At 45.2% G+C, this 27,191-nt stretch overlaps 1 protein-coding gene across 7 annotated transcripts in view; it reads right to left on the reverse strand.

Annotated features, from left to right (window-relative positions):
- Window positions 1-27,191, reverse strand: part of LOC142761684 (sister chromatid cohesion protein PDS5 homolog B-B-like) — a 65,527-nt gene that overhangs the window by 13,327 nt on the left and 25,009 nt on the right. For 6 of the 7 annotated variants that reach the window (XR_012886688.1, XR_012886687.1, XR_012886692.1 and 3 more), the window contains 3 exons: window positions 16,807-16,953; window positions 9,385-9,500; window positions 7,356-7,447 (listed from right to left, as the gene is read on the reverse strand). Coding sequence is in view for 1 of the 7 variants with exons in the window: in XM_075876537.1 (XP_075732652.1) it covers window positions 7,356-7,447; window positions 9,385-9,500; window positions 16,807-16,953 (355 nt within the window). In the remaining 6 variants the exon portion in view is untranslated. The remainder of the gene's footprint in view (window positions 1-7,355; window positions 7,448-9,384; window positions 9,501-16,806; window positions 16,954-27,191) is intronic. The other variant, XR_012886689.1, reaches the window with a different exon arrangement.

Raw genomic sequence — 27,191 nt, forward strand, 5'->3', positions numbered from 1 at the left:
AACCTAGGCCTTTGAATGGCAAGCAGGTGTTCTACCACACAGCCATGCGTCTGCTTGGAAATACAGCGAAAATAACTCATGCTTTACTAACACACGCATCCTAGTACACAAGCGTTACAATACAACATATTGCCACGTTCCATTTCCCAAGTTTTTGTTATCGTCCGAAAACACCGCACGATTCTCAGCGCAAACCGCGCCTGCAGTTTTCTAAAAGGTTCCGGACTGTAGTAGATCATTTCGATAAGATCACGCCCACTGTGCGAACGGTACAGATTGTTCTGGAAGCTACGCCACCGCCAGCGATAACGCTAGAACATTCGACGGCAAGAGTATAAATGCCGACGCGCTTCGCCGCTTGTGAGTTGTTGATCGAAGGCCGACGCTCCGTTCGCCGCTATCAGTCCGAGACTGCTATCTGTGCGAGACTGCTGCTGTAATTGGACTTTCAGTTTACCGGGCACAGGTTCGCCCAAATAAACAGTTAAATCCTAACACGAAGTCTCCTGTCTCCGGCCACGTCACGACCCCGTGACATCTGGTGGAGGTGCTACTTCGTTCATGTACCGGACGCCCCCGTCAAGCCGTGAACCCAGCCCACGTCGCGGAGAAGACACCGACACCAACCAGGAGCAGCGAACAAGCCGCCGACAGCAAGGGCTACCACCGGAGTACGGGCTTCTACCAGACAAGGCGCGGAAGACGAAGGCCATGACCGCGACTGCAGCGACAATGACAACCGCAGCGTCCCAGCCCACGATGGTCATGCATCAACCCAGGGAACCACCAATTTTCCATGGGTCATCGTTCGAAGACCCGGAGTCCTGGCTGGAGACATACGACCGTGTGGCCGCCCTCAACCACTGGGACCATGACGAAAAGCTGCGTCGTGTGTTCTTCTATTTGGAAGACACCGCAAGGACTTGGCTTGAAAATCGGGAGTCCACGCTCCGAACGTGGGATGTTTTCTGCGGCGCATTCCTTCAAACGTTCGCGAGCGTCGCTCGCAAAGAGAGGGCCGCTGCTTTATTAGAGACTCGGGTTCAGCTACCAAATGAAAATGTCGCCATTTTCACAGAAGAAATGACCCGACTATTCCGTCACGCCGATCCAGACATGCCTGAGGAGAAAAAAGTTCGTTTCCTCATGCGAGGGGTCAAACAGGAGCTCTTCGCGGGACTGATGAGAAACCCACCGATAACCGTCCAAGAATTTGTAGCAGAAGCGACCACTATCGAAAAGACCCTGGACATGCGCACCAGACAGTATAATCGTCGCCTGACTGCAGACTGCGCTGCTGCTCAAGCCAGTAACTCCGGAGACCTGCGTGAAACGATCCGAGCGATCGTGCGGGAAGAGCTGCGCAAGCTGTTGCCTTCGGCGCAGCCTCAAGTGGATTCGATCGCCGACATTGTGCGAGAAGAAGTTCGGCAATCGCTTCAAATTCCCCACGCACCGCTGCCCGAGCCGGAAGCTATGAGCTACGCCGCTGCACTGCGCCACAACGCTCCTCCCCGTCCACGCCAAAACGCCGCCCCATCGCACTTCCGTCGACAGACGCCACCGCCGCCACCACTCCAACCGACGTCCTACCGTTCCCCAGCAGGCCAGCGCAGTGCACCGAGGAAGACTGACGTCTGGCGCACCCCTGACCATCGCCCGCTCTGCTACCACTGTGGCGAGGCCGGACACACATACCGCCGTTGCCAGTACCGACAGATGGGACTGCGTGGCTTCGCCGTCAATGCACCGCGTCCACAGCCAGGAGAACGACCACGTGACATCGCCGACTACCTGACAGGAACTCGGTGGGCACCACGAAGCCCTTCGCGTTCGCCGTCGCCCAGCCGCCGCACGTCACCGCACCACCGGCAGTACTCTGGCCCAACGCGGGGCCGGTCTCCTAGCCCGTATCCGGGAAACTAAAGGCAGCAACCGGTGGAGGTGCGGTTGCTGTGCGACGAACTACCGAAGATCCTCCGACGACGACGACGCCGCGACGGAGCTTTCCGAACACAACGCCAGCCAGGCAAAGCCCTGACGGCGAAAGCTCATTTACCGAAGGTGGCCTGACGACGCAGCATCGAAGCAGCGGAACAAGCCGACGCAGCCGTGACCCGACGCCACGCCCTAACTGTAATGCGAGACGGCGAACTAGCGACCTCGACGTTCTTATCGACGGCCACAGTGTGACTGCTCTCGTCGATACTGGAGCCGACAATTCTGTTATCAGTGGGTCGTTCGCCGCGAAGTTAAAGAAAGTTAGGACAGCTTGGAAAGGCCCTGAAATCCGCACAGCCGGAGGTCATCTCGTAACGCCTGCAGGAATCTGCACAGCGAGAGTCACCATTAACGGCCGTATTTATCCTACAGACTTCGTAGTCCTACAGCGTTGCTCGAGAGATGTCATCCTTGGCATGGACTTCTTATGCCTCCATGGTGCTGTCATCAACCTAAAAACAAAGTCGATAACGTTATCCACAGAAGAAGCACTACCGCCGCGCACGCCGTCAGGACACCATGCCTTGAATGTGCTGGAAGAACAAGTCACCATTCCGCCTCGCTCAAGCGTCATTATTTCAGTCGGCGCTCCTAAATCACCTGACTTGGAAGGCGTCGTTGAAGGCAGTCAGCATCTGTTGGTCACCCGAAATATTTGCGTCGCAAGAGGAATTGCAGAGCTGCGGGGAGGCAAAGCAACGGTTTTGCTCACGAATTTCAGCAATGAGTACAAACATGTGAACAAAGGAACAACAGTCGCATACATCGAAGAAATTGTCGAAGCCACCAGTGCTTTCGCCCTTGACGATTCTGCGGAGCCTGCTCAGAGGAACCAAGCCCCTCCCCTAGCTTTCGACGTCAATCCCAGACTTCCGAACGCTAAGCAAGAACAGCTCAAGGCCCTGCTCCTGCAATACGAAGATTGCTTTTCGTCGTCATCGAAAATTCGGCAGACCCCAATCACGAAACATCGCATCATAACCGAAGAAAATGCCAGACCACTCCGTCAGAGTCCGTACAGGGTTTCGACGCGAGAACGTGAGGCCATGAAGAGACAAGTTGATGAAATGCTGCGGGATGACATTATCCAGCCGTCCAAGAGTCCATGGGCATCCCCCGTGGTGTTAGTGAAGAAAAAGGATGGGACCCTACGTTTCTGCGTCGATTATCGCCGCCTGAACAAAACCACAAGAAAGGACGTGTATCCCCTCCCACGAATAGACGACGCACTTGATCGGCTCCATAACGCCAAGTACTTTTCGTCAATGGACCTTAAGACTGGCTATTGGCAAATCGAAGTCGACGAAAGAGACCGAGAGAAGACGGCGTTCATAACACCGGACGGCCTCTTCGAGTTTAAGGTGATGCCCTTCGGCCTTTGCTCAGCGCCTGCAACGTTTCAACGCGTTATGGATACAGTACTGGCAGGATTGAAGTGGCAGACTTGCCTTGTGTACTTGGACGACGTCGTCGTGTTTTCCTCGAGTTTCGACGAGCATCTTCGGCGCCTTGAAGCTGTACTTCAAGCCATCAAGACTTCTGGACTCACACTGAAGCCAGAAAAGTGCAGATTTGCGTATGAGGAGCTCTTGTTTCTGGGGCACGTTATATGCAAGTCTGGAGTTCGTCCCGATCCACGGAAAACAGCCGCCATCGCCGACTTCCCGCCACCCACTGACAAGAAAGCCGTGCGCCGATTTTTGGGCCTGTGTGCCTATTATAGGCGGTTCGTGAAAAACTTCGCCCGCATCGCCGATCCTCTCACTAACCTTACCAAGGCCGACGTGGAGTTTAAGTGGGAAACGCCGCAGGAACACGCTTTCCAGGAGCTTAAACATTGCCTCCAGACGCCTCCGTTACTTGCCCATTTCGACGAATTCGCCGAGACAGAAATACATACTGATGCAAGCAGCGTAGGTCTTGGTGCCGTTCTTGTGCAGAGGGCTGACGGACTTGAAAGGGTTATTAGTTACGCCAGCCGATCGCTATCCAAAGCAGAAGCAAATTATTCCACAACAGAAAAGGAGTGCCTCGCCATCATCTGGGCTACGTCGAAATTTCGCCCCTACCTCTACGGCAGGCCCTTCAAAGTTGTGAGCGACCACCACGCATTGTGTTGGCTAGCCACCTTGAAGGACCCCTCAGGTCGCCTCGCACGATGGAGCCTGAGACTTCAAGAATATGACATTACTGTCATTTACAAGTCCGGCAAAAAACACTCCGACGCCGACTGTCTCTCTCGTGCGCCTGTCGACCAACCGCTACCCGACGACCCGGATGACGACTACTTCTTAGGAACGATAACTACCGACGACTTCGCTGAACGACAGAGGGCCGACCCGGAACTTAAGGCCCTAATAGAATACCTCGAAGGCAGGACCGCCGAAGTCCAGAAGATATTCAAGCGCGCACTTGCGTCGTTCTTTCTACGAAACGGTCTTCTACAAAAGAAAAACTTTTCACCGCTTCGAGCTAAGTACCTTCTTGTGGTGCCTTCAGCTCTGCGACCAGAACTCCTGCAGGCCCTTCACGACGATCCGACGGCAGGGCACCTCGGTGTTTCTCGCACGCTCGCGAGGATACAAGAAAGGTACTACTGGCCACGTCTTACCACCGACGTCACTCGTTATGTGAGAACATGCCGGGACTGTCAGCGACGCAAGACACCGCCGACAAGGCCAGCGGGACTTCTGCAGCCAATTGATCCACCTTGCCGACCTTTCCAGCAGATTGGTATGGACCTACTGGGGCCGTTCCCGACGTCGGCTTTCGGAAACAAGTGGATCGTGGTAGCTACCGACTACCTCACCCGCTACGCCGAGACAAAAGCCCTGCCAAAAGGCAGTGCATCCGAAGTAGCTAAATTCTTCGTCGAAAATATCGTCCTACGTCATGGCGCCCCAGAGGTCCTTATCACCGACAGAGGAACGGCATTCACTGCCGACTTAACTCAAGCAATCTTGGCATACAGCCAAACAAACCACCGCCGGACGACAGCGTACCACCCACAGACCAACGGCCTCACCGAGCGGCTTAACAAGACGATCGCCGACATGCTGTCAATGTACGTCGATGTCGAACACAAGACGTGGGACGCCATTCTTCCGTATGTGACCTTCGCATACAACACGGCGGTGCAGGAGACGACGCAGATATCGCCATACAAATTGGTCTACGGAAGGAGCCCGGCAACGACGCTCGATGCCATGTTACCCAACGTCACCGACGAAGAAAACCTCGATGTGAGCGAGTACCTTCAACGCGCCGAAGAAGCCCGACAACTTGCGCGTCTCCGTATCAAGAATCAACAGACGACCGACAGCCACCGTTACAACCTTCGACGACGCTTCGTGGAATACCAGCCCGGTGAACGTGTTTGGGTGTGGACGCCGATACGCCGACGTGGACTAAGTGAAAAGCTTCTGCGACGGTACTTCGGACCGTACAGGGTGGTTCGACGGCTCGGCCCACTTGATTACGAGGTTGTCCCCGAAGGCATCACGAACTCTCAACGACGCCGATCGCGACTTGAAGTCGTCCATGTCGCACGCCTCAAGCCGTTTCATGCGCGTTAACAAACTGAACTAGTGTTTTTTTGTATTATTGTTGTGTCGTAATTTATTCATTGTACTTTCTTGCATTATTATTGTACTTTCATCTTTAGTTAAAGCATCGGGACGATGCCTTTTTTCAGAGGGGGGCAATGCCACGTTCCATTTCCCAAGTTTTTGTTATCGTCCGAAAACACCGCACGATTCTCAGCGCAAACCGCGCCTGCAGTTTTCTAAAAGGTTCCGGACTGTAGTAGATCATTTCGATAAGATCACGCCCACTGTGCGAACGGTACAGATTGTTCTGGAAGCTACGCCACCGCCAGCGATAACGCTAGAACATTCGACGGCAAGAGTATAAATGCCGACGCGCTTCGCCGCTTGTGAGTTGTTGATCGAAGGCCGACGCTCCGTTCGCCGCTATCAGTCCGAGACTGCTATCTGTGCGAGACTGCTGCTGTAATTGGACTTTCAGTTTACCGGGCACAGGTTCGCCCAAATAAACAGTTAAATCCTAACACGAAGTCTCCTGTCTCCGGCCACGTCACGACCCCGTGACAATATAATATCACAGTAATATTGCCACAGTAATATCGCATGGTACAAGTGTATGTTGCCATTGGGCATCAGAACATATGACTCTCATCGCAAATTCTTAGATTAATGTCGGCCACCCATTACAAAGGTACACATGTTACTGTGCATATTTTTCCCTTAAGACTAGCGGGTGCATAGCAAGCCTGAAAACATTTCACGTGCATAATTGCTCATGGTTTAAAGCATGCTACTCATTGCACAGAACGCAGTCAAATGTGAAAGCTTCACTGACAAAAGCCTCTTGAAATTTTATCAATTGCAGTGTAGTAATCCACAATTTAAACATCCCAAGTAACATTATGCAATAAAAAGTAGGCACTAAGTGGTTGAAGATTAGGGACAGGATATTGCTATCGCGTTCAACTTTTTAAGACGAAGGTACTTTTTAGCTCCATACATCAAGGTATAGTGCAAAAACGTTATTCTACATGCCAATTTATCATTCCATATCTTTGTGCCCGAATACACAATAATAACTGCTTATTAGGGCTTGAATTAATGAGTTAGTATGATGTTAAAAAGTGAGAGGACACTGTGCAACAGTGTGATGAACTTCAATCACAGCCATCAATCCTTTCTACTTCAGCAGACATGTTTGAAATTAGTTTGCGCATTTGACACCGCTCTCCTCTGTCAATGAGCTGACAAAGCTAACTTTTTAGTTTAACTATGCTCTGTTTATGAGTGAAATATACAAAACATTCAATAACATAGTATTTCTGCAAGGCTAATGTGATTACATTAGTATTCATTATACATGCATGCGTGTTTAAATATGCTATTTAACAATGCACACTATTGCTTAATAATTTAAGCCACTGCTGTAGAGGGGGTGCCGGGAGAAACGCTAGGAAAATTAGACTGTCTTCTTATATACAGTGAACAGTTGGTAAAATATTTTATTCACTTTAGTATGTAATTTTCCGCATTTATATATAATCTCTTTTGTTAAAACTGATGTCTAATTTGCATGTACTTCATGCGAGGCTGCTGACAAAAAAGATAGTAAGATTTGCTTTATTAACCATGACATGAAATAACTTTCAAAAATATATAGTGAACAGAAATGTGAGCAGCTAATCTGCTTTACGAACATGACAAATTGAAATTTTATGATAGTAATTTATATAATAATGATGCCAAAGTATCACTTGTTGCACATCTGTTTTATGCCCATAATAACAGGACCTCTATGACTGCACATACCGAGCACACTGTCAGCAAACTCAGGACAACATAGAAAGCTTGACGAAAATTTCAAACATGCTTCCCTGATGCCAGAAACACAGTCGTTGAATCTGAAATAAATAAATGCATTGTAATGAATGTGAATGATAACCCCCCTATTTGATATTTGATACATGATAACCCCCCTAAATAAAATTTAGCCAAGCAAGCTTGGCAATACCTTGATACTATGCCGTGGTGACGATGGTGTTGTATTTAAACTCTTGTGGTACTAACTCTGTGCATTTCCATGCACTGAAGTGCCAAGTCACGAGCAAATGCTTTATTGCCTTTTTTTTTGTAACACATCATATAACAACTACATATTGCTCTGAACTAATTTTTTTATTTCCTGAATGTAGAGTTTTCGGTCTGGCTGAGTTTCTCAGCATGGTGGGCTTGTCTTTGATAAGAAGACATTGTTCACATTCTCATGGCTGCATTTCCAAATTATTTGGTTATTGGAACTCAAATGCACTGGACCAACAATTTTATATACGAGGTCTGTTAGAAAAGTATCCGACCTTAGTTTTTTTTCTTGGCGAGCACCTGATGAATTTGAAACAAGCGCGCTTGCATAGGCCGACCTTGAATATTCATTCGATTGCGTGAATTCTTTCTCGCCTACCAATAGCGTTAGTCGCTGGGACGCAGCGTTTGAGTGAGGTAGTGCACAGTGCTCTCGTTGGTTTTTCATTGCAAGGAAAATGAGGAGCGATTGGAGCAGCGCTACTGCAAGAAATTTTGCCAGAAACTGGGTGACAGCCAAGTGGAAACCATTCGGAAGATCAAGACGGCTTCCAGTGACGACGCTATGAGCTGCACACAGATTAAGGAGTAGTACAACCGGTTTAAAGTCCGGCGTACAGCGGTGGAGAGTGAACCATGCTCCGGTCGGCTATCAACATGCTGAAATGACCAGGTCATTGTCAAAGTGAACGCTATAGTGATGCAGGACCGTCGTGTGACTATCTGGGAAGTTGCAGAAGAGGTGAGCATCAGCACTTTCTCTGCACATTCCATTATGACTGAAGATTTGGCCATGAAGAGAGTTGCGGCAAATTTTGGGCCGAGACTGCTCACGGTGAATCAAAAGCTACTTTGAAGTCTCACAGGATATGCTGGATTTCACAAGTAGAGGCCCTAACTTTATGAACACCATTATCACTGGTGACGAGTCTTGGGTGTACGGGTACGACCCGGAAATCAAACGCCAATCACTACAGTGGAAGCATTCCACGTCATCAAGACCAAAGAAGGCCTGCCAAGTGCGCAGAAACGTCAAAGTGATGCCGAGTGCTTTCTTTGACTCTTGCGGTGTGGTACACCACGAGTACGCACCACAGAGTCAAACAATCGCCAAATATTATTACAGGGATATCCTCAGTCTCCTGCGTGATGCTGTGTGGCGCAAGAGACCTCAGTTGTGGTCAATAGAAAACTGGCGCATCCATCATGATAATGCTCCTGCACATTCCTCACACTTGGTTCAGACTTTTTTGGCGAAAAGTCACTCCTGTAGTTGAACAGGCTCCTTACTCTCTTGATATGGCCCTCTGCGATTTCTGGATGTTTCTCAAACTCAAGAGGACACTGAAAGGAGAGCGACTGCAGACAAGTAAGGACATTATGGCTGTAACGACAGCTGAGCTAAACTCAATTTTAGATGAGGCCTTCTCAGAATGCTTCCAACAATGGCAGCACCACTGGGAGAAATGTGTGGAGTCCAAAGGGGATTACTTCAGGGGGATTAGGTCTTTAACACTCCAATTATGCCAGTTTCTTTTCTTCTAACAAAGTTCGGATACTTTTTTAACATACCGCGAATGCACTGGACTGGTAACTTTTAATGTAAACACACATATGCAATGCCTATTGGTTTATCAAGGGTTCCACATTATACTAGTCGCAAAGTTCTCAATTTTTTAAAACTGAGTGAGCCATAAGAATGCCATCGCATATCGAACCATGCAGCACTTATGGTATCAATTAATGCATGCATCCTTACCTTTCTAAGTATAGCTGGCACATATACCTGCTGCGAGGAGCCATGCTAAGCGATTTATTTGATGCCAAATAACTCAGTAACTGCACCGCTGCAAGCCGTTCAGAAGAGTGCTGAGACTAAATGTAAAAACACAAAAACAAAGAGAAGAAAGAAAGTTTCAAAGCTTTATGTAGTACTCATGAACTGACACAGAAGCGAATGGGCAAGCGTCTCATGAGATGATGTTACGTTTAAATCCCTACTGCCATCGTTACATCAGCAACATTTGATTTGCATTTGTCTTACGCAAGTACTTCACTCAATTAGTACCATCACGTAATAGACAACTAGCAATGGCCCTGCAAAAGTTTTCAGCATGGGCAGAAAACACTGCCATTCAGTAGTTGAGGCTCCTGATGAAAACATGTAAGCCAAACATTATAGCACAGCACAAGACCTGGAATTTGCAAATTATTTTTCAAAGTCTGCTAGATATCGCTTGTTCTCTCGGCAGATGATGCCACAATCCGAAATGACCAAGTCATAAACACGTTTGTTGCGTAGTTATTGTGCCTGCAATGTGAAGCTCCGACATGCCTGTGTGGTCAAACGTTATCAAGGTGAAAATAAGCTTTGCATTCAAAGAAAAAAATTAAAAAAAGTGCTCAAGGTCAAGGATGTATACTGACAAACAGACGTAACCTCTAGTCAGCCTACTGGGACAAAAAGAGAGAGAATGCACTTGGAGCATTTGACAAACCCCTGTAAGTTTGCTCGTAGTTGAGGAATTCTAAAAATTTTCAGGACTCGATTTGTGAAGCAATAAAATCATTTCATGAAGCCACTCATAACAAGCTGAATAAAATGAAGAATTGATTTGAGTGTAACACGTTCCTTTAAAGGGGCCCTGCAACACTTTTTCAAGTAGCCATGGGGTTAGTAAACATACTTGTTGCCTCACAAATTTACCGCCGCAAAGTTTCTAGAATTAGTCCAGTACAAGCAGAGTTCCAAAAATTTGTCGCACGCTGCAATTGCATTTTCTTCTCATCCCGACAAAATAGCTGGAAGTTAAGCAGAGAGGAATGTCACGGCGAAAGAAAATACGTCACACACACCTCGTGACCTTGAGCACCTCTTTTTGTTTTGTTTTTTTCTTAAAATACGCGGCTTTTTAGTGTGATCGCGCACGTACTCGTTGACAAGCGGCGGTCTCCCGCGGCGGCCCCGGTAGCGACGAGCGCACCATGCTCAAATCAGCCAATGTATTTACCCCCCAATGGAAAACATAACTATCAATGCAAACAGCATTGTTAAAATCATCATCATCAGCCTGACTACGTCCACTGCAGGACAAAGGCCTCTTCCATGTTCCGCCAGTTAACCCGGTCCTGTGCTTGCTGCTGCCAATTTATACCCGCAAACTTCTTAATCTCATCTGCCCACCTAACCTTCTGTCTCCCCTTAACCCGCTTGCCTTCTTTGGGAATCCAGTTAGTTACCCTTAACGACCAGTGGTTATCCTGTCTACGCGCTGCATGCGCGGCCCATGTCCATTTCTTCTTCTTGATTTCAGCTATGATATCCTTAACCCCCGTTTGTTCCCTAATCCACTCTGTCTCTCCTTGTCTCTTAAGGTTACACCTGCCATTTTCCTTTCCATCGCTCGCTGCGTCGGCCTCAACTTAAGCTGAACCCTCTTTGTAAGTCTTCACGTTTCTGCTCCGTAGCTAAGTACCGGCAAGATACAGCTGTTATATACCTTGCTTTTGAGGGATAGTGGCAATCTACTTGTCATAATTTGAGAGTGCTTGCCAAATGTGCTCCACCCCATTCTTATTCTTCTAGTTACTTCAATCTCGTGGTTCGGCTCCGCGGTTATTACCTGCCCTAAGTAGACATAGTCTTTTACAACTTGAAGTGCACTATTACCCATCTCGAAGAGCGGCTCTTTTCCGAGGTTGTTGTACGTTACTTTCGTTTTCTACAGATTCATTTTAAGACCTACCTTTCTGCTCTCCTTGTCTAACTCCGTAATCATGAGTTGCAATTCGTGCCCTGAGTTACTCAGCAATGCAATGTCATCGGCGAAGTGCAGGTTACTAAGGTACTCTCCATTAACTCTTATCCCTAACTGTTCCCATTCTAGGCTTCTGAAAACCTCCTGTAAGCACGCGGTAAATAGCATTGGGGAGATTGTGTCCCCCTGCCTTACACCCTTCTTGATTGGTATTCTGTTGCTTTCTTTATGAAGCATGATTGATTGATATGTGGGGTTTAACGTCCCAAAACCACCATTTGATTATGAGAGACGCCGTAGTGGAGGGCTCCGGAAATTTCGACCACCTGAGGTTCTTTAACGTGCACCCAAATCTGAGCACACGGGCCTACAACATTTCCGCCTTCTTTATGAAGCACTATGGTAGCAGTTGATCCCCTGTAGATTTCTTCCAGGATGTTCATATATACTTCATCGATGCCCTGATTCCACAGTGTCTGCATGACAATGCAGAAAAAATTGTTAAAATCATTGAGTCATTAAAAAATTCGTCTTTGTGTGGCGTTGATGGCGTAAACGCTGAAGTATTAAAAACAGCAAGCACATCCCAGCACATCACCGTTTTTTTTCTGACGCTAATATTTCAGCAATCTCTCTTCACTAAATCAATACCCTTTTATTGGAAAGTCAGTAACATAATCACCATTTTTAAAAAAGGCGACCGTACAAATCCTAGTAGCTACCGTCCCGTTTCCCTCACCAGCGTCTGTTCGAAACTAATGGAGCATATTTTACACTCACACATTGCTAATTTTCTGCCATCTATCAGATTTTTTCATAATAACCAGCACAGATTCCGCAAAGCTCACTCTTGCACCACTCAGCTCGCTCTATTCATGCATCATTTACATACCAACCTGGATCACAATATCGTGACTGACACTCTCTTCTTGGACTTCGAGAAAGCATTCGATGAAGTATCGCACATTCTTCTCATGCATAAAGTTTCGAACCTAAACCTACACCCCAACACAGTTAACTGGATAGGTGAATTCTTGACCGATCGCCTTCAATTTGTTTCTACCAGCTCATCTTCCTCCTTTCTATCCTGTTTTAACTAGTGTGCCACAAGGCTCCGTACTTGGACAACTAATCTTTCTTATATATATTTATGACCTTCCAGGTGATGTATCATTCAATATATGCCTCTTAACAGATGACTGTTCTGTATCGTGAAATAACAAACTCCACAGACTCTTCCTCTCTCCAGCATGATCTCCTCAAAATGCAAACATGGTGCAGCCAATGATACATGTCTTTCAACGTAAGTGCTCTCACGTATCTTTTCATCGCCGTCGTAACTATGTAGCATCCTCGTACTCCCTCAACAACACCTTGACACAATGCCAGACATTTAATTACCTAAGAGTACATATATCTAGCGACTTGTCCTGGACCCATCATATACACCAACTAACCAATTCGTGCAATTGCTTATTAGGTTATCTATGCCGTAACTTATCATCAGCATCCCCTACAAATTGCTTGCACATAAAGCGTTCATACGATCAAAACTAAAATATGCCTCTACTATCTATGACAACCACCAAGTTAACATAGCCGATTCTCTTGAATCGGTATAAAGCTGTGCTGCGAGGTTTATTCTCTCTGATTACTACTACAAGACAAGTGTATTCGCCCTAAAATCCCAGCTATGCATCCCCTCACATTCTTCTCGTTGTAAGGCTGCTTGTCTAATCTTATTCTTTAGGTTTTTCCATTCAATGCCTCCAGGAAACCAAATCATCATTCCTGCAACATCATTCCTCTCGTCACTCTCGCGAAAAAGCTGTGTATCAGCCATGTAAACACACGACCACCTATCAACATTCATTTTTTCTGCATACTGCCGGAGAATGGAATGCCCTCCCTTAACATATCGCCCTCATCACTGACATTGCTCAATACAAGGCTGCCGTCGAAGACTATCTTTCAAGTCATAAAATATCACCTGATCCGCTAGTTGTTTTTTTTCTGTCCAACCCTCATGTAATGTCCCATGCTGGACCTTTGAGGTATTATGAATAAATGGCTGTGACAAGTGATTTTTGAGCTTGTAGTATCATTTGCTGAGGGAAAAAAGCAACTTTTAGCTTTGAAAATTTATTGTGAATTACAGGCCGCGTGCTGTGCTATAATGTTTGCCTCGCGTATTTTCAGTAGCCTCGGCTACCGATCGGCAGTGTTTTCTGACCATGTTCAATAAGTGTTGCAGAGCCCCTTTAAATTTGAAGAGAGGGAGGGGGGGCTTCGCAGCAAAGCAAATTTCCCCTGGATAGACGTTTTCACGGCTTAGCATTCCTACATTGCAGTGAAACCATTTTTACAAGCGGTGACATGCGGATTATTATACACCTATTCGTTCATTGCGAATACTTAGAAAATATTTAATAATTTAAATTCGAATCGAACAGAATTTGCATACTCAACTATTCGTTTGAATATTTGCAGAAGCCTAACATTAACGTATAGTGTAAATGTCATAATTCATGATAAATGATTTGTTTGCCTTTAAGGAAGCGGTCCTAATACCTCTTTTTCTGCAATGTCTGCTATGCATATGTGCTTTCAGAAGAAAAGTATGCGAATATAGACTGACACCAAGAACTACATCACAATTAATGAGTGCAGGAACTGAACAATGTTTCACCAAGTTTTTCCTCTCTATATTTTTTTTGGCAAAGCATCAAGTTAGTACTGACCTTAAGATACTCTGGATTAACTCCTCTCAGTTCATGAGTGCATAAAGACAGATTAGTGTGCACAATTATTAGTCGAGAGACCAGCCAGCTTCAGCGGAAGGAGAGATGGATGGCCTATGTACTCAGAACAAAGCCTATTACACCTGAAAACTTTTGAATTTAACCTGATTGCAGCCATCATGATGACATCAGTATTAACAGATAAAATAAAACTTTTGACATGCCCATAACTTGACATAACTTAAAAAGCTAATGACTTTTTATGCTGCGCACTTTAACAGAAGTGTACTGGCCTCATCTACAAGACAGTTGTACAGCACGCTTGTAACATACATGAAAATAATGTGGTCTTAAATGACCTATAAGCGTACCTGCCTGAAATGCCTGCCAATTATCTTGAACGAAAAAATATACATAAAAGAATATTCGCAACACACATTCTCAATTACATTCATTTCAATTACAGTTGATGTGTTTATAATGAACTCGATACTGCCGCAACACGTGGTCATTATATCAGCAGCAAGTACAAGTGGCACTGATACTTATCGTTTGTTAGAAGTTCTTAAACACAATACGGCATTTCATCAATTACAATGCAATCCCAATTGTGAAGAGAGGCGAGACTGTTCATTGCGTTCAAGTTTTTGGCATTCGATTGTAAAGTGAGCGTTGAGTTTAGGTAGAAAAAATTTGCAAAAAAAAAAAGCTCACATTACATTAAAGTAAATACAGAACTATTCATACTTGCCTCAAACAGGAGTTGACTGATGTCAACTATGATAATATAGTCATGTGATATACTGTATATACCTCTCTTAACTCTTTCGTTACCGTGCGAAAATGGTTGTTTTTCATATGTCTCGGGAAGACCGTTTTTGGCAGTTTGAAAAGTACTTCAGCATACATTGCAGCATACCAAACTTTGCACAATGAAATGCTTTTTCAAAAAAATATATGTTCTAGAGAAAAAAAAATATTTTTGAATTAAAAAAAGTGCAAAATATGGGAATTATTTGTTGCCAGCTGGTAAACAGTACAATAAAAAACACTATAAATACAGAAATATTCAAAACAAAGAAGTTTCAGAATATATATTTTGTAGATAAATGGCCCAGGAACAGTATACAGAATAATGAATTTTGTACGAAATTCTTCTCTTCACATGGAAAGAGAAAATCCGAGCTGAAGCGCTGCTTCATTGCTCGTGCCATACGGTGAAGCATTGCAGGGTTTTTCATTAGACACAAGTGTACTCATAAACGTTTCTCAGTAAATTTTGGTTGTCTTGTGATAAGTCTCTCCAGGTGTTCCAATATCTGTGTTGTGAATAATCTCTCTATAAATGAGATGTCCAATAAACTTTGCTATTTCATCTAGTGTCATCTCTTTCCTTTAGCCACCTCGCTCCACATAGGCTGGCATTTCAATGTATGCATCCAAGCATATTTCTTTGCATTTTTGCGCATATCGTATTAAAAAAGGACAATATCACGTGCTTTTCTGAAATATTTTGCACTACTCCGTAGTCAGTGTCATGGTGTGCTCTTAGGTCTTCTTGCCGTTAGAAGCTCTACAGCCAGCGCCAGCGCACAGCGCCCCAGTGAAGTGTGGACCACACACGTAACCAGAGTAGCTATAAGATTGTGCACAAAGGTCACAAGCTACACGCACTTGCAGGGGAGGTGACAACTTGAGGATGTAAACAAGACAAACCCATACACCACGGCAGATGTCTCAGGCTGACGCAAAACATTGTCGCCATAAAACTAAAAGCTGAAGTGCTGTAACCCTCGAACTCTAAGCTCGTCTTCACTCAATTCATGGGTTTGCAAGACAGTTTCGAGCAGCATATGTGTTTTGCAGCGCTGGTGCGCACCCATGCGCGCGACGATGTCATAAGAGTGACTAGTGGCACTAAATGAGACCCTGCGTCTGATACAACGATGCAAGCAAAACCAAAGCTGCTGGAAACGGTCGGGGAAGGCCCCCTTGCACTTTACACACACGGCGGACCTTCATAATTTTTTTTTTTGTTGAACAAATTTTTTCTGACCCCTAAAAACAGCTCTCTACTGAATAGGGGCATAAATTTCTGGCAATTACTATCGCTCAATATTGTTAAATTGTGAAGCTGACAGTTCAATTTGGTACTTGGCTTGCAAAAATTCTTTTCATTACAGAACTTTGATGTTACTGTAGCATAATCACGAGGAGCATGCACTTCTGTCAAGTTCGCCAGCCTAGTGCACTTTTCCAACAACACACGCACATTGGCTCGCACAAAGGCATGTCAAACATTACTATGTTGCCAAAACAGGCAAATTCAAATTGATTCTGAAAGTTGGTTGCCTAGAGTAACTACTAGGATGTGTTGGGTGCAAAACAAACAAATCAAACATGCCAAAATCAACGATCTGAAAGCGTCAATCACCAGTGATCGATATGAATAATCATGGTTACCAAAGAGTTAAAATGTACGATATATGCATATCAAGCTGTGACAATGTACTGCAACATGCACATATTTAAAGACTTTATTGATGCAGTGTGCTGTCATATTCGCACATACCTCACCAAAATATAAGAATCCTGAATGAAAGCTATCCTAGTTTTAACTGTCCATCTCGATGCTGATATTGCAACAAGTATGCAACAGATATAAAACAATCGCTCAGTCACCTGAATCATCTCTGCCAGTTCGGAGAAGGCAAGTGGTGCAGCCATGGGACAAATGAAAATGACTTCATGAAGGAGGTACATTGTTCTCACCAAATGCACGTGACCCACATTTTTTTTAATGTGCTTGCACACCAGGCCATGTAGCAACTGCACAATCATGGCATACAACGGTCACACATGTGTAGAGTATTCATTTATTTTAATTACTGTATCTTGAAAAACATGAAAAACACTAACAGGGTGCTTGATTGGGCTGGTTGGTGCTGCATGGTAGACGAAGAAAGTGCTTAACAGCGCAAATGACAAGAGGGGATAGAAGAGACGAGAACAGAGCGCTAAACTAACAACCAAAGTTTATTGCAATCCAACTGCAATATATAGGAAAACAGTATCTATGCATAACCACGCAACATCAGCAAAATCGGACATACATCACCTCCTGTTGTTTGCGCTTTTAAGCACTTTCTTTGTGTACCATGAAAAACGCAAAACCCTACAAGTGCTTCTTCCAGCAGCAACCTCACATGCCTACATAAAAAGCAGGCAGGTTTATTAATTCATTGTAGAGTGAAGTTGTTACGCTATGAACTCCAGCTGAGATAGAGTTTACACTGTTTCTGTGTGAATTTCAGTGGGAAGAAAATGAAATTCATTTTAGCTGCCTTGGATGTCGCAATATGTCGTTCACAAAACATTTATATCCAAGTTTGGAGCACAGGTGCAGCACTGTAGACTCGGTAGTTTGGTTCCCAAAATATATCCAACATTTTTCAAATTTTGTGGAAACATACTCGAACTGATGGTCTAAACGAAAAAAATCTGCTGTCTGCAGTAGCTACAGTTTACTACCTATCTTAATTGAAACAAATTTCTGCTTATACTCTGTTTCAAAGTTTCCATTCAGTACTGTGGAGGCTGCAGGCCCCTCAGCCACATGTATTCATCCGTGCCATGTCGTCTGCTTACTGTATTCAAGGCGTCTCCTCAATAAATTGTAGTTATTATGGCTAGTTTGTTAACTTAAAAATGCAGTAAAGCTATTAAACAAGCAACTACACCGGGAACATGAAGAAGCGTGAATTTGATGCTCTGCTGAAGATCGGTAGGATCTCATGCCGGCCACTTTGTGGCTGTTGCTTTTCGATGCTCTTCGTGGCTCTCTTATGTCTGTTTCTCCATCGCCGCATTTCTTGGCATCTCCCGCTGCAACACTTCTTTCTTCTTTTTTTTGTTTTTACTGAAGTAAGATCCGACGAGCACAGAACGCTGTGCGAGATTGCATGTCCGATATTTGGAGATGCAGCGTTCTTGGTCTGACAATGCAGTCCAAACACTGCCTCGGCGCATGAGGCTCAGCAGGTGCGGCTAAGCAAGTAGCATATCTTGATATATCAACAAACCGTACCTGATGCTTAAGTCTCAGAAGGAGATGAAATAAATCAATGAGTAATTTCAACATTTGTTCACTTCTGTCAGCGCAGTGGGGGTGTAGCAAGAGCAATTCTGAATCGAAGCGGCATGGCCGCTGGATGAAAAAGCGCACGGTACGGCCTGCCACGTCCAGCGGCTTTCTATGGGAGAGCACGTGTCAGCTGTAGTTGCAGTTGCGGTTGCTGCAGCGCGACAGGGCGGGGACGGGATGGACGAGGAAACGGGTGGCGGCGGCACCTCTGGGGCCACAGCCGCAGCAAATTAGCTGGTGGTTGTCACAACAGGGACCCATTCAGTTGTTATCAGTGTTTTTTTTAACCTCAGTTATCGGAATGATTTAATCTCACATATCACGTATTTAGTAGAGTACGTAGGCGCTATCTAGTTAAAAAGCCAATTGAAGTTTCGTGTGCGTGCCGAGCACCCGACGTTTCTCTTTTCCAGACCCAGCATCTTGCTTGGAGGCTGAAAGAAAAATCCACAATGCACGTAGCAGCATTATATGGCACTGAATGTGTGACAGTGGTTGTTCTATTTATGAAGATGCAACGCATAATTCCTTAAACTTACGTATTTAGATTTCTATGACGTTTATTCAGCACCTTCGCGTTTTCTTTGCCGAAATGCTTGACAACTATTTTTTTAGACACTTGGCAATAGACGTTCATAGATTGTATATGCTGAAAGTGTATGAAAAAAAAACCTAATTTGAACCTTTTTCATGTTATCCAGTATGTGATAGTGTGCTGAAAAGTAATTCAACTTCAAATCTTCAAACGCTGGATAAAAGTGGTTTCTACAAACATGGTGACACGCTCCTCGTAGCTTTAGTGAAGAGGCTGTGAAAGTATGCATCATTAGAAGTGGCAGTCAAATTTCTTGATAGTTCTTACTAGGCAGGACAATATATATATATATATATATATATATATATATATATATATATATATATATATATATATATATATATATATATATATATATATATATATATATATAAACACACACACACACACACACACACTGGCATGAAGTGGCTTATATCTTGAGCAATGACACTGACAATAATAGCCTTCAACTCCGGAAAAAAAATCACGAATTCGCAGAGATAAACACAAGCTATAATTGTCTGTGACATGCAATTCCCCAGTTTATTTATATACGGCCGGGTAAAGAAACAGCCATGGCTGCTTTAGAGCAGTCGAGTACACGTGCCTTTGTTGACTGAATTTGAGCAAAGTAAGCACCAAGGCTATTGGAACTGCAGTGATTGAGGCTTCTGGCCTGATGGAAGAGCAAGCAAATGAAGACGTGGTGTACCCCAACTTCACACAAAATATCATCGGAGTTAGCACGCCTGAACCAGATAATGCAGCAAGGTATATGAGAATCAAGTCCTTAAAGATCGTGAAAATGGAATATAAAGTCAATGCGTACGAAACAGCCCTACACGCCACTTGCAAAGGTGGGATTAGACGAGTAGACATGCGGGACTCCCTGTCCGGTGTAACAACAAATATCGTGCATGAGCGCAATCCGCTTGCTTTGGCTGCAAAGCGCATCAAGACGTCGGCTTAGTCATCATCCTCTTCGACGGACTGCGCGTGCCAAAGTTTGTAGGCTACGGACCGACCTTGGTGAGATGTTACCCGCACAGGAAACAATTTGATGTGTGTTTCACTTGTCGTAGGGTAGGACATTGCTCGAACGTTGCCTAACACCAGACTTACCCCCGTAATCCCAAACGCTCCTCGACTCAACTTTCACCCTTCACTTGACAGAGTTGAGCACAGCGCCGCTGCTCGGCTGAAAATAACGCTGCGCTACTTAAGAATAGCGGCAAATTATCACTGATATGCTGTGACTTGCCCTGCCTAAAGATGGCACTCCCATCGGCTTTCTCAAGTGAAGGTGGAGCGTTGAGTGAAGGGGCGTTCTAGAATACGGGGGTATGTTTAGTGTCAAGGGTGTGGAGCCCTCAACCCGCCAGAGAACCACATCTGCACACCCACGTGCAAGTTCTGCGAAGGAAGCCACCCCACCAGAGACAAAGCGGGCAGGAAGCGGTTTCAAGTACCCTATGTGGTGCGGGCCCGCCGAAGGGAACGCGACTGGTCCCGATCGGCCATGAAGGCACCCATGGAGACGCCAAGCCTACACAAGAGCCCCAGAAAGCACTCACGCTCTCGGGGCTGCTTGAGATCCAGACATCGCTCACTACATAGGAATAACAGCCGCTCCAAGTCAAGAGGAGTGCCGGAGAGCTAAGTCGGAGCACCTGGTGTCACGCCGGCTACTAGGACCACCTGGGCCAATAAAGTAAAAGGTACCGTGAGAGTCGCTGGTAGCACTACTGCGCCAGTGGTGACTGACAGCAATGATAACAGAATAGATCAATTGATTAGGAAGGTAAACTGTTTGCAGAAGGCTAACAAAGAACAAACCAAACAGGCAATCGAACTCAAAAAGAAGACACAGCCATGCCCTGCAAGCGTAGTAACAGTCAGGCCAGTAATATAGATTTAATTAAAAAAAGGCCAGTAATATACATTTAATTTTAAAAAAAAGAAGTCAAAATAATGACTTATGCGAGGGGGGACAGCTCCCCCACTCCTAAAAAGAGAGCAGTTAGCCCCGAAAGTCATTCGGTTTTCTCTGTGCTTACTGAACTATAAGAGGTAATTAAATAAATCAAAGAGACGGTGGGAAGGACTAACTTTAAAGTAGTCAAACTATGGGAATAAAGATTGACGGCAAAAAAGAGATTCAAGAAACTCGAATCGAAAAATGACGAGGACGACGAATTGTTGCCGTCAGACTCTGAAAATCTAAATTCACTCTCTGGACTGTCAGGGAGTACTCCAAAAAGAATAACTGCGGGTAACAGTAAACTAAATTGATCCAATAATTATGGCTAGCACCCATAGTTTTCGTGTGTGGCCATGGAATCGTCGCACATTCCTCAACAAAAAGGCATCACTGCGCCAATTAACGAGGTAAATGGGGGACAAACCAAAAGTAATTGTGCTGCAGAAAACTTTATCAGATGAGGTCAACCCAACCGGCTACAAATCGGTATGTAGAGGAAAACATTGCGGAAGAGGATTGGCCACTCTTGTTGACAGAAAGCTACCTTTTATCGAATACAATATCCCCCTTGGATTGACTAAAATCGAGTATACTCTAGTCGAAGTCGTACTTAAAAGGCATGGGGGCAAGGGGCACAGCATCTTCTGCTTAAACATTTACAGTAGTCCCAGCGCCAAGAAACAGAACTTCAGGGCACTTTTCAACAAGGCACTCACCATCGCCAAGAGCTCCCCGCTTATATTAGAAGGAGACTTTAATGCCCCCTACTAGGCGTGGGGATACACTTGGAATACAAAGAAAGGAGAAAGGCTATGGGACCACACCACAGATCTCAAACTGAGCCTGATCACCGATCCGGTTTTTCCCACCCGCTGTGGTATGTCCATGTGCAGAGACTCTACACCAGACCTCACTTTTGTGAAGAACTCAAACAAAGCTAGTTGCGAAAACTCCTGCACAGATCTAGGTAGCGAATACTGTATCTACACATTAGTATAGGAATGCCAAAACAACGGACGAGAACCTTTTGGTGCACCGACTGGCCTTTTTAGGAAAGCTAGAAAAAAACGACTAGAGGCTGAACCCATGGAAACGGGCAGACAGTCCTTTCAGAACTGGATCAACCAGCTTGGAGAGGACCCGAAGGAGTCCACTAGAATTACTACGACAAAAGACAGCGTAGAGAACATAGATAGTAGGCTCGCACATCAGATCGAGGCCAAGCGATCGATCCTGCAAAGAAAAACACAAAGACTGAACTGAAGGCTCAGGAAAAGATAGCATTGCTGAATAGACAGATAGAGGAGCACTCGCAAACCCTCACAAAACAACAGTGGGACGAAGCTTGCAACCAGGAAGACGATAGAATCAAACGCGGGGGCAGTTAAAACCTCCTCAAACACATATTGAATGAGAAACAAACTAAGTTTAACAAGCGAGCAGCCATTGTGAAACTAGTACATAAGACGAGCCAGTCCAAGACTCAAGAGGTAATCACGCAGCAGCTCGCAGAAAAATATCTCCCGCTGAAACAATTGGGGATAGCGACAAACACAGAGTACTCTGGGCCACCGTGCGAGGAAATGAACCGTGATTTCACTGAAGTTGAGGAACGAGCTGCCCTCCATGGTCTTTTTAGCAGATCGGCAGCCGGACCCGACGGCATTACTAACAAACTATTAATTAATCTAGACGATGACTATCACTTTTTTGACGGATCACTTCACTGACTTATGGAAAAAAAGGAGAATCTCCGGAGGAATGGAAGCGAGCCAATACTATTCTCATACCCTAACCAGGTAAACCACTCAGCCTAGATAACCTCCGTCCAATCTCACTTACGTCATGCCTAGGTAAAGCTATGAAACAAGTCATTCTCAACAGACTTGCGTGCTACGTCGAACAACATGACATACTCCTATATAACATGATCGGCTTCCGTCCCAGGCTGTCGACTCGGGACGCCATGCTCCTGATCAAGCACCAGCTCATACAGGTTAGTCTAGTGCATACGAGAGCGCTCCTAGGTCTCGACGTCGAAAAAGCTTTTGATCGCATAGAGCACAAGGTCCTCCTGGGTCTGGGCGAGAGGCTTTTCCGCATAGTCAACTCGTTTCTTGGCGGTAGACAAGCGAGCCTCACACTAGGAGAACTAAAATCTAAGGTGAGGACACTGGGAAACAGAGGCACCCCACAAGGAGTTGTGCTCTCACCCATGTTATATAATTTAGCAATCACCAAAGTTGCGAGGAAATCGGAGCAGATAGAAGGTATACGCTTCGCAATATATGCCGCCGATATAACCATATGGAGCGCCAATGGCAACATAGGCCAAACGGAGACTAGACTTCAGGAGAGTGTAGACATCGTGGAAAGCACTCTTGGTGAAATGGGGCTAAATTGTTTGGCGGCGAAGTCGGAACTTTTGGTTCTAAAATATTGAGGTAGGGTTCGAAGACCCAAGGGCTATGTCCCAGGTGAGGAACCCAAGATTATCTTGCGCTGTCAGGACGAATCCGCGATCAAGCACATCAAAGAAATTAAAGTTCTAGGCTTCTACATAAAAGCTGCATGTAGCAACCTCACTGCCATTCAGCATAATTTTAAAAAAACCGACCAAGTCCTCAGGCTACTAAAGAGAATCACCAATCGACACAGGGGCCTTAGTGAGGACAGCACTGTAAGGCTACTACACACCTTCGCTCTATGCCACTTCACCTACGTGGCAGGTCTCCTCCAATGGTCGCAGGCAGAACTGAACAAGCTCAACACCATTATCAGAAAGTTAGTAGAGGCTGCCCTAGGTATACCCAACAGTGCGTCGAACGAGAAACTCATGAGCTTAGGCGTACATAATACTATGGAAGAGATGGCTGAAGCGCAACAGATGGCACAGCAGGAATGACTAACGAGGACACGTGAGGGTAGGCTGACACTCAAAGCGATCGGGCTAGTCCCCAACAGATCTAACAACCCGAAGGAGGTATAGGTCGAACTGAACGCGGAGCTAGGAGACGTAATCAGAACCACTACCCTGCCAAGAAACATGCATCCGGAACACAATGTCAGCAGGCGAAAAGCGAGAGCGAAAGCTTTATTGAAAGAAATCGAACAGGTAGGACAACAGGCGGCCATCGTGGACTCAGCCTGGGTGAATGGCAAAGAGGCCTACATGGCTGTGGTGGTCGACAGCCAGGGAGAGGTACGGGACACCCTGACTATACTCACTAAGGACTCCACAGTGCCGGAGCAAGCCACGATTGCTTTAGCTATCAGGAACAGAAAATGGTCATACATCTATAAAGATTCCAAAAACAAAAATTACAAAGTTCGACAAGGGCTATGTCGCTGGGACTGTGGTTAAGCTTATGAACAAGGTCAATCATATCGATATTGAAATCGGATGGTTTCCTGCGCATATGGGACAAATGGGCGAAACTCGGGTCAACCTCAACGAGGTTACGAATGACTTCGCACGAGGACTTGCTTGTCATGCCGGTCAGACACGACCTGATGCCCACTACCATTTCGGGGACTATAAAGATAATTTATTCACATACAACAACATCCCAAAATATTACTACTTGGGGCGTAGGCAATTCCCACTGCCACACGCAAAATTGAAGAGGGCTCAGGCAGTCATGCTATGTTTACTGCAAACAGGAACTTACCCCTCTCTGTATTTTCTAAATAAAATTCACCCCGACAGTGAAATTCAAGACAAATGTTACGCGGGTGATGGCATCATTAAGATCAGACACATGCTGGCGGGCTGTCCCACGACTCGCCGACCCCGAAGAATGATGGCTTTACTGGCAGAAGATGGCGCAAAGCGCGTCTTATCAAGATCAACTACGAGCAGTCCAGAAGGTCCAAGATGACGCCACAAGGCACGGTCGGACGGTACCGACGTGAAAGCGGCCCGCCTCGGTCTCAAAAGAGTGGGCTTCAGGGCACTAATAAAGTTTTGTGAATGAATGAATGAATTTGCCTTGAAAAATATTGCCGGTGAAGCTGTGAAGCAATGATCAATTCCTTTATTATGCAAAGGTGAAAAGAAAGTTAAAAAAAAAAATGCCAGAGTCAGCCCTAAATTGAGCATAAATAAAATATTTTCACGCATTTTGTTTCGAATATGTGTTCACTGTAAAATGTAAGGTTGAATTAGTTGCATTATGATAAGAGCGCCGTGACAAAAAGAGATGAAACCATTTAAAAACGGAGAAATGCAAGCTGTTGTGTTCACATATTTCAGCCTTTCGTCGCTCTTTTCATCTCACAAGTTTCATATTATTCACTGCATAACAGCTCGCTCAATTGTCATCATCGAAGTTACAGTCACAAAAATTTTAAGGCGGCTTGAGTTTACTTATATGAGATTGCACACATGCTAAATATTATTTCGTGCCTGTTGTACCCGATACTGTATTGTATGAATATATAGATGCGCTTGGAGGAAGTAACAGGTCTATTTTATCTTGTCTTAAATGGACCTTTCTAGAAATTGGCGCGTGCCACCTAGGCTGGTCGCAAAGCATTATGGGAAGCCAGAGCGCTGGCGGAGTGTGGTCTGCTTGCGGAAGCGTTGGCTCACCTTGTTTTCCGCAGTGCGTGGCCGTACAAACGCATCCTTACGGGACCATCGCGTATGACAATCCTGCTTCAATCTGCACTCACAGAAGAGGCACAACAGAGAGCAACATAAAGTCAAAGTATGCTTGACTTATTTGAAACCCGGGAAAATGCTAACATACCCGCGAAAGAGCCCATTGAATTGGAAGCATTACTTGACTTTTGCAGCGACTCATTGATATGTGGGGTTTAACGTCCCAAAACCACCACATGATTATCAAAGCCGCCGTAGCGAAGGGCTCCGGAAATTTTGACCACCTGGGGTTCTTTAACATGCACCGGGCTTTCGCGACGGGCCCGTGCGCTTCATTGGTCATATTTTCATGTTGAGGACGCTTTTCTCTTTTGTTTTATATTCAGCATGACTATACAGCTTTACTATTACTACATTATGTTAGGCACTATCACTTGTGATATGCTTCTGCACAATATGCGGTGCAAGACCGTGGCACTTCGTGCATGATAATCAATATCAAAATTTGACCCTTATAAATTGGTTCGAGCCCCACTAAGCTGGTGGATTCGAATACTAATTGCCTGTTTCAAATGCTGTGCCTGACAAACATCGCACTTGGAACACTGAGAGTATAGCAAAAACCAGCTACCAGCATGCCCAGGGAGCGGACATCAAGTGAGTATTGTCGGGTGCAGAGATTACTTAGTTACAGCGCAGTGTCGCACTTCATGAAGCGAAAATATTCTGCACATTTACGTTTGCAGCATTTTTTTTTTTCGAAACAGCGTAATACATACTGTCTCTGTGTGGTCCCTGATAAGAACTTAAGAATTTTCGACCCGACTTCACAAAGGGTAACGATGGCAAGAAATATATAACATAATGGGCATTAGTGTGCACAATTTACACAATATCCCATTTTACTGCTTGAGCTTCCGTGATTCCTTGTTTCATTACAGTTTATGATTATGCTAATTTAGTAATTTGTAGTTTCTACGAAGATGGCTCTCAAAGCTGTAGAAATCATACAGCCATTCCTATCACCTTTGCCACAATGGCTATGGGCAAAATATCTGAAGGACTCGCCTCAGCCGTATTCAGAAAGAAAAATTCCACAGAATAGAGCATTCTCATGATGGTAATAAGCACTCAGTGTCTGGGCACAGTATGCTCAAGCCAGAAAACGTTGATAAGTAATGCTGTTCAAGGCTGCTAATGGTGAGACTGACTTTGAAAGCAATTGCCTTATTCCAGCGTGGGAAATGTATAGAATACCGCAGCATCGCTTGCATCAGTTGGCAACGTTACCTGGCTGCGAGTGTCGCTTTTGTATCCATAATGATGAAACTACAACAAACACTCTTTGCCTTGACACAGAGAACAAAAAAAAAAGAGGTGTGCAAAGCCACAATGAGTGAGGCCTCTAGGTTTATGGTGAATAACAAGCAAATACGATTGAACATGACCAAGCAGTAAACAGCAAAATAAACACTAAGTAAGACTGCAATAAAAAAACTTGCAGTGTTTTTTATGAATTCAACCAAGACGACTTAAAGGCGAAAGCAGTCTTTTTGTTTTATTCAGTTGGTTTATTGGTCTTTCCCACACCCATGCGAAGGTTTTCTGCACCTAAAGTGGCTTTGCACTGGTTCTATGAGCGAAGGCGTTCCAAACATTTAGTACCCCAAGGCACACCAGCACTTGCCCAGGCTCAAGCTACACCAGTGCTTTCCCCCAGCCACGATGCAAGACAGGTTCACACTCATGGGATCTTGCT

The sequence above is a fragment of the Rhipicephalus microplus genome, chromosome X (genome assembly GCF_043290135.1).
Source record: "Rhipicephalus microplus isolate Deutch F79 chromosome X, USDA_Rmic, whole genome shotgun sequence".
Classification (NCBI taxonomy): Eukaryota; Metazoa; Arthropoda; class Arachnida; order Ixodida; family Ixodidae; genus Rhipicephalus; species Rhipicephalus microplus.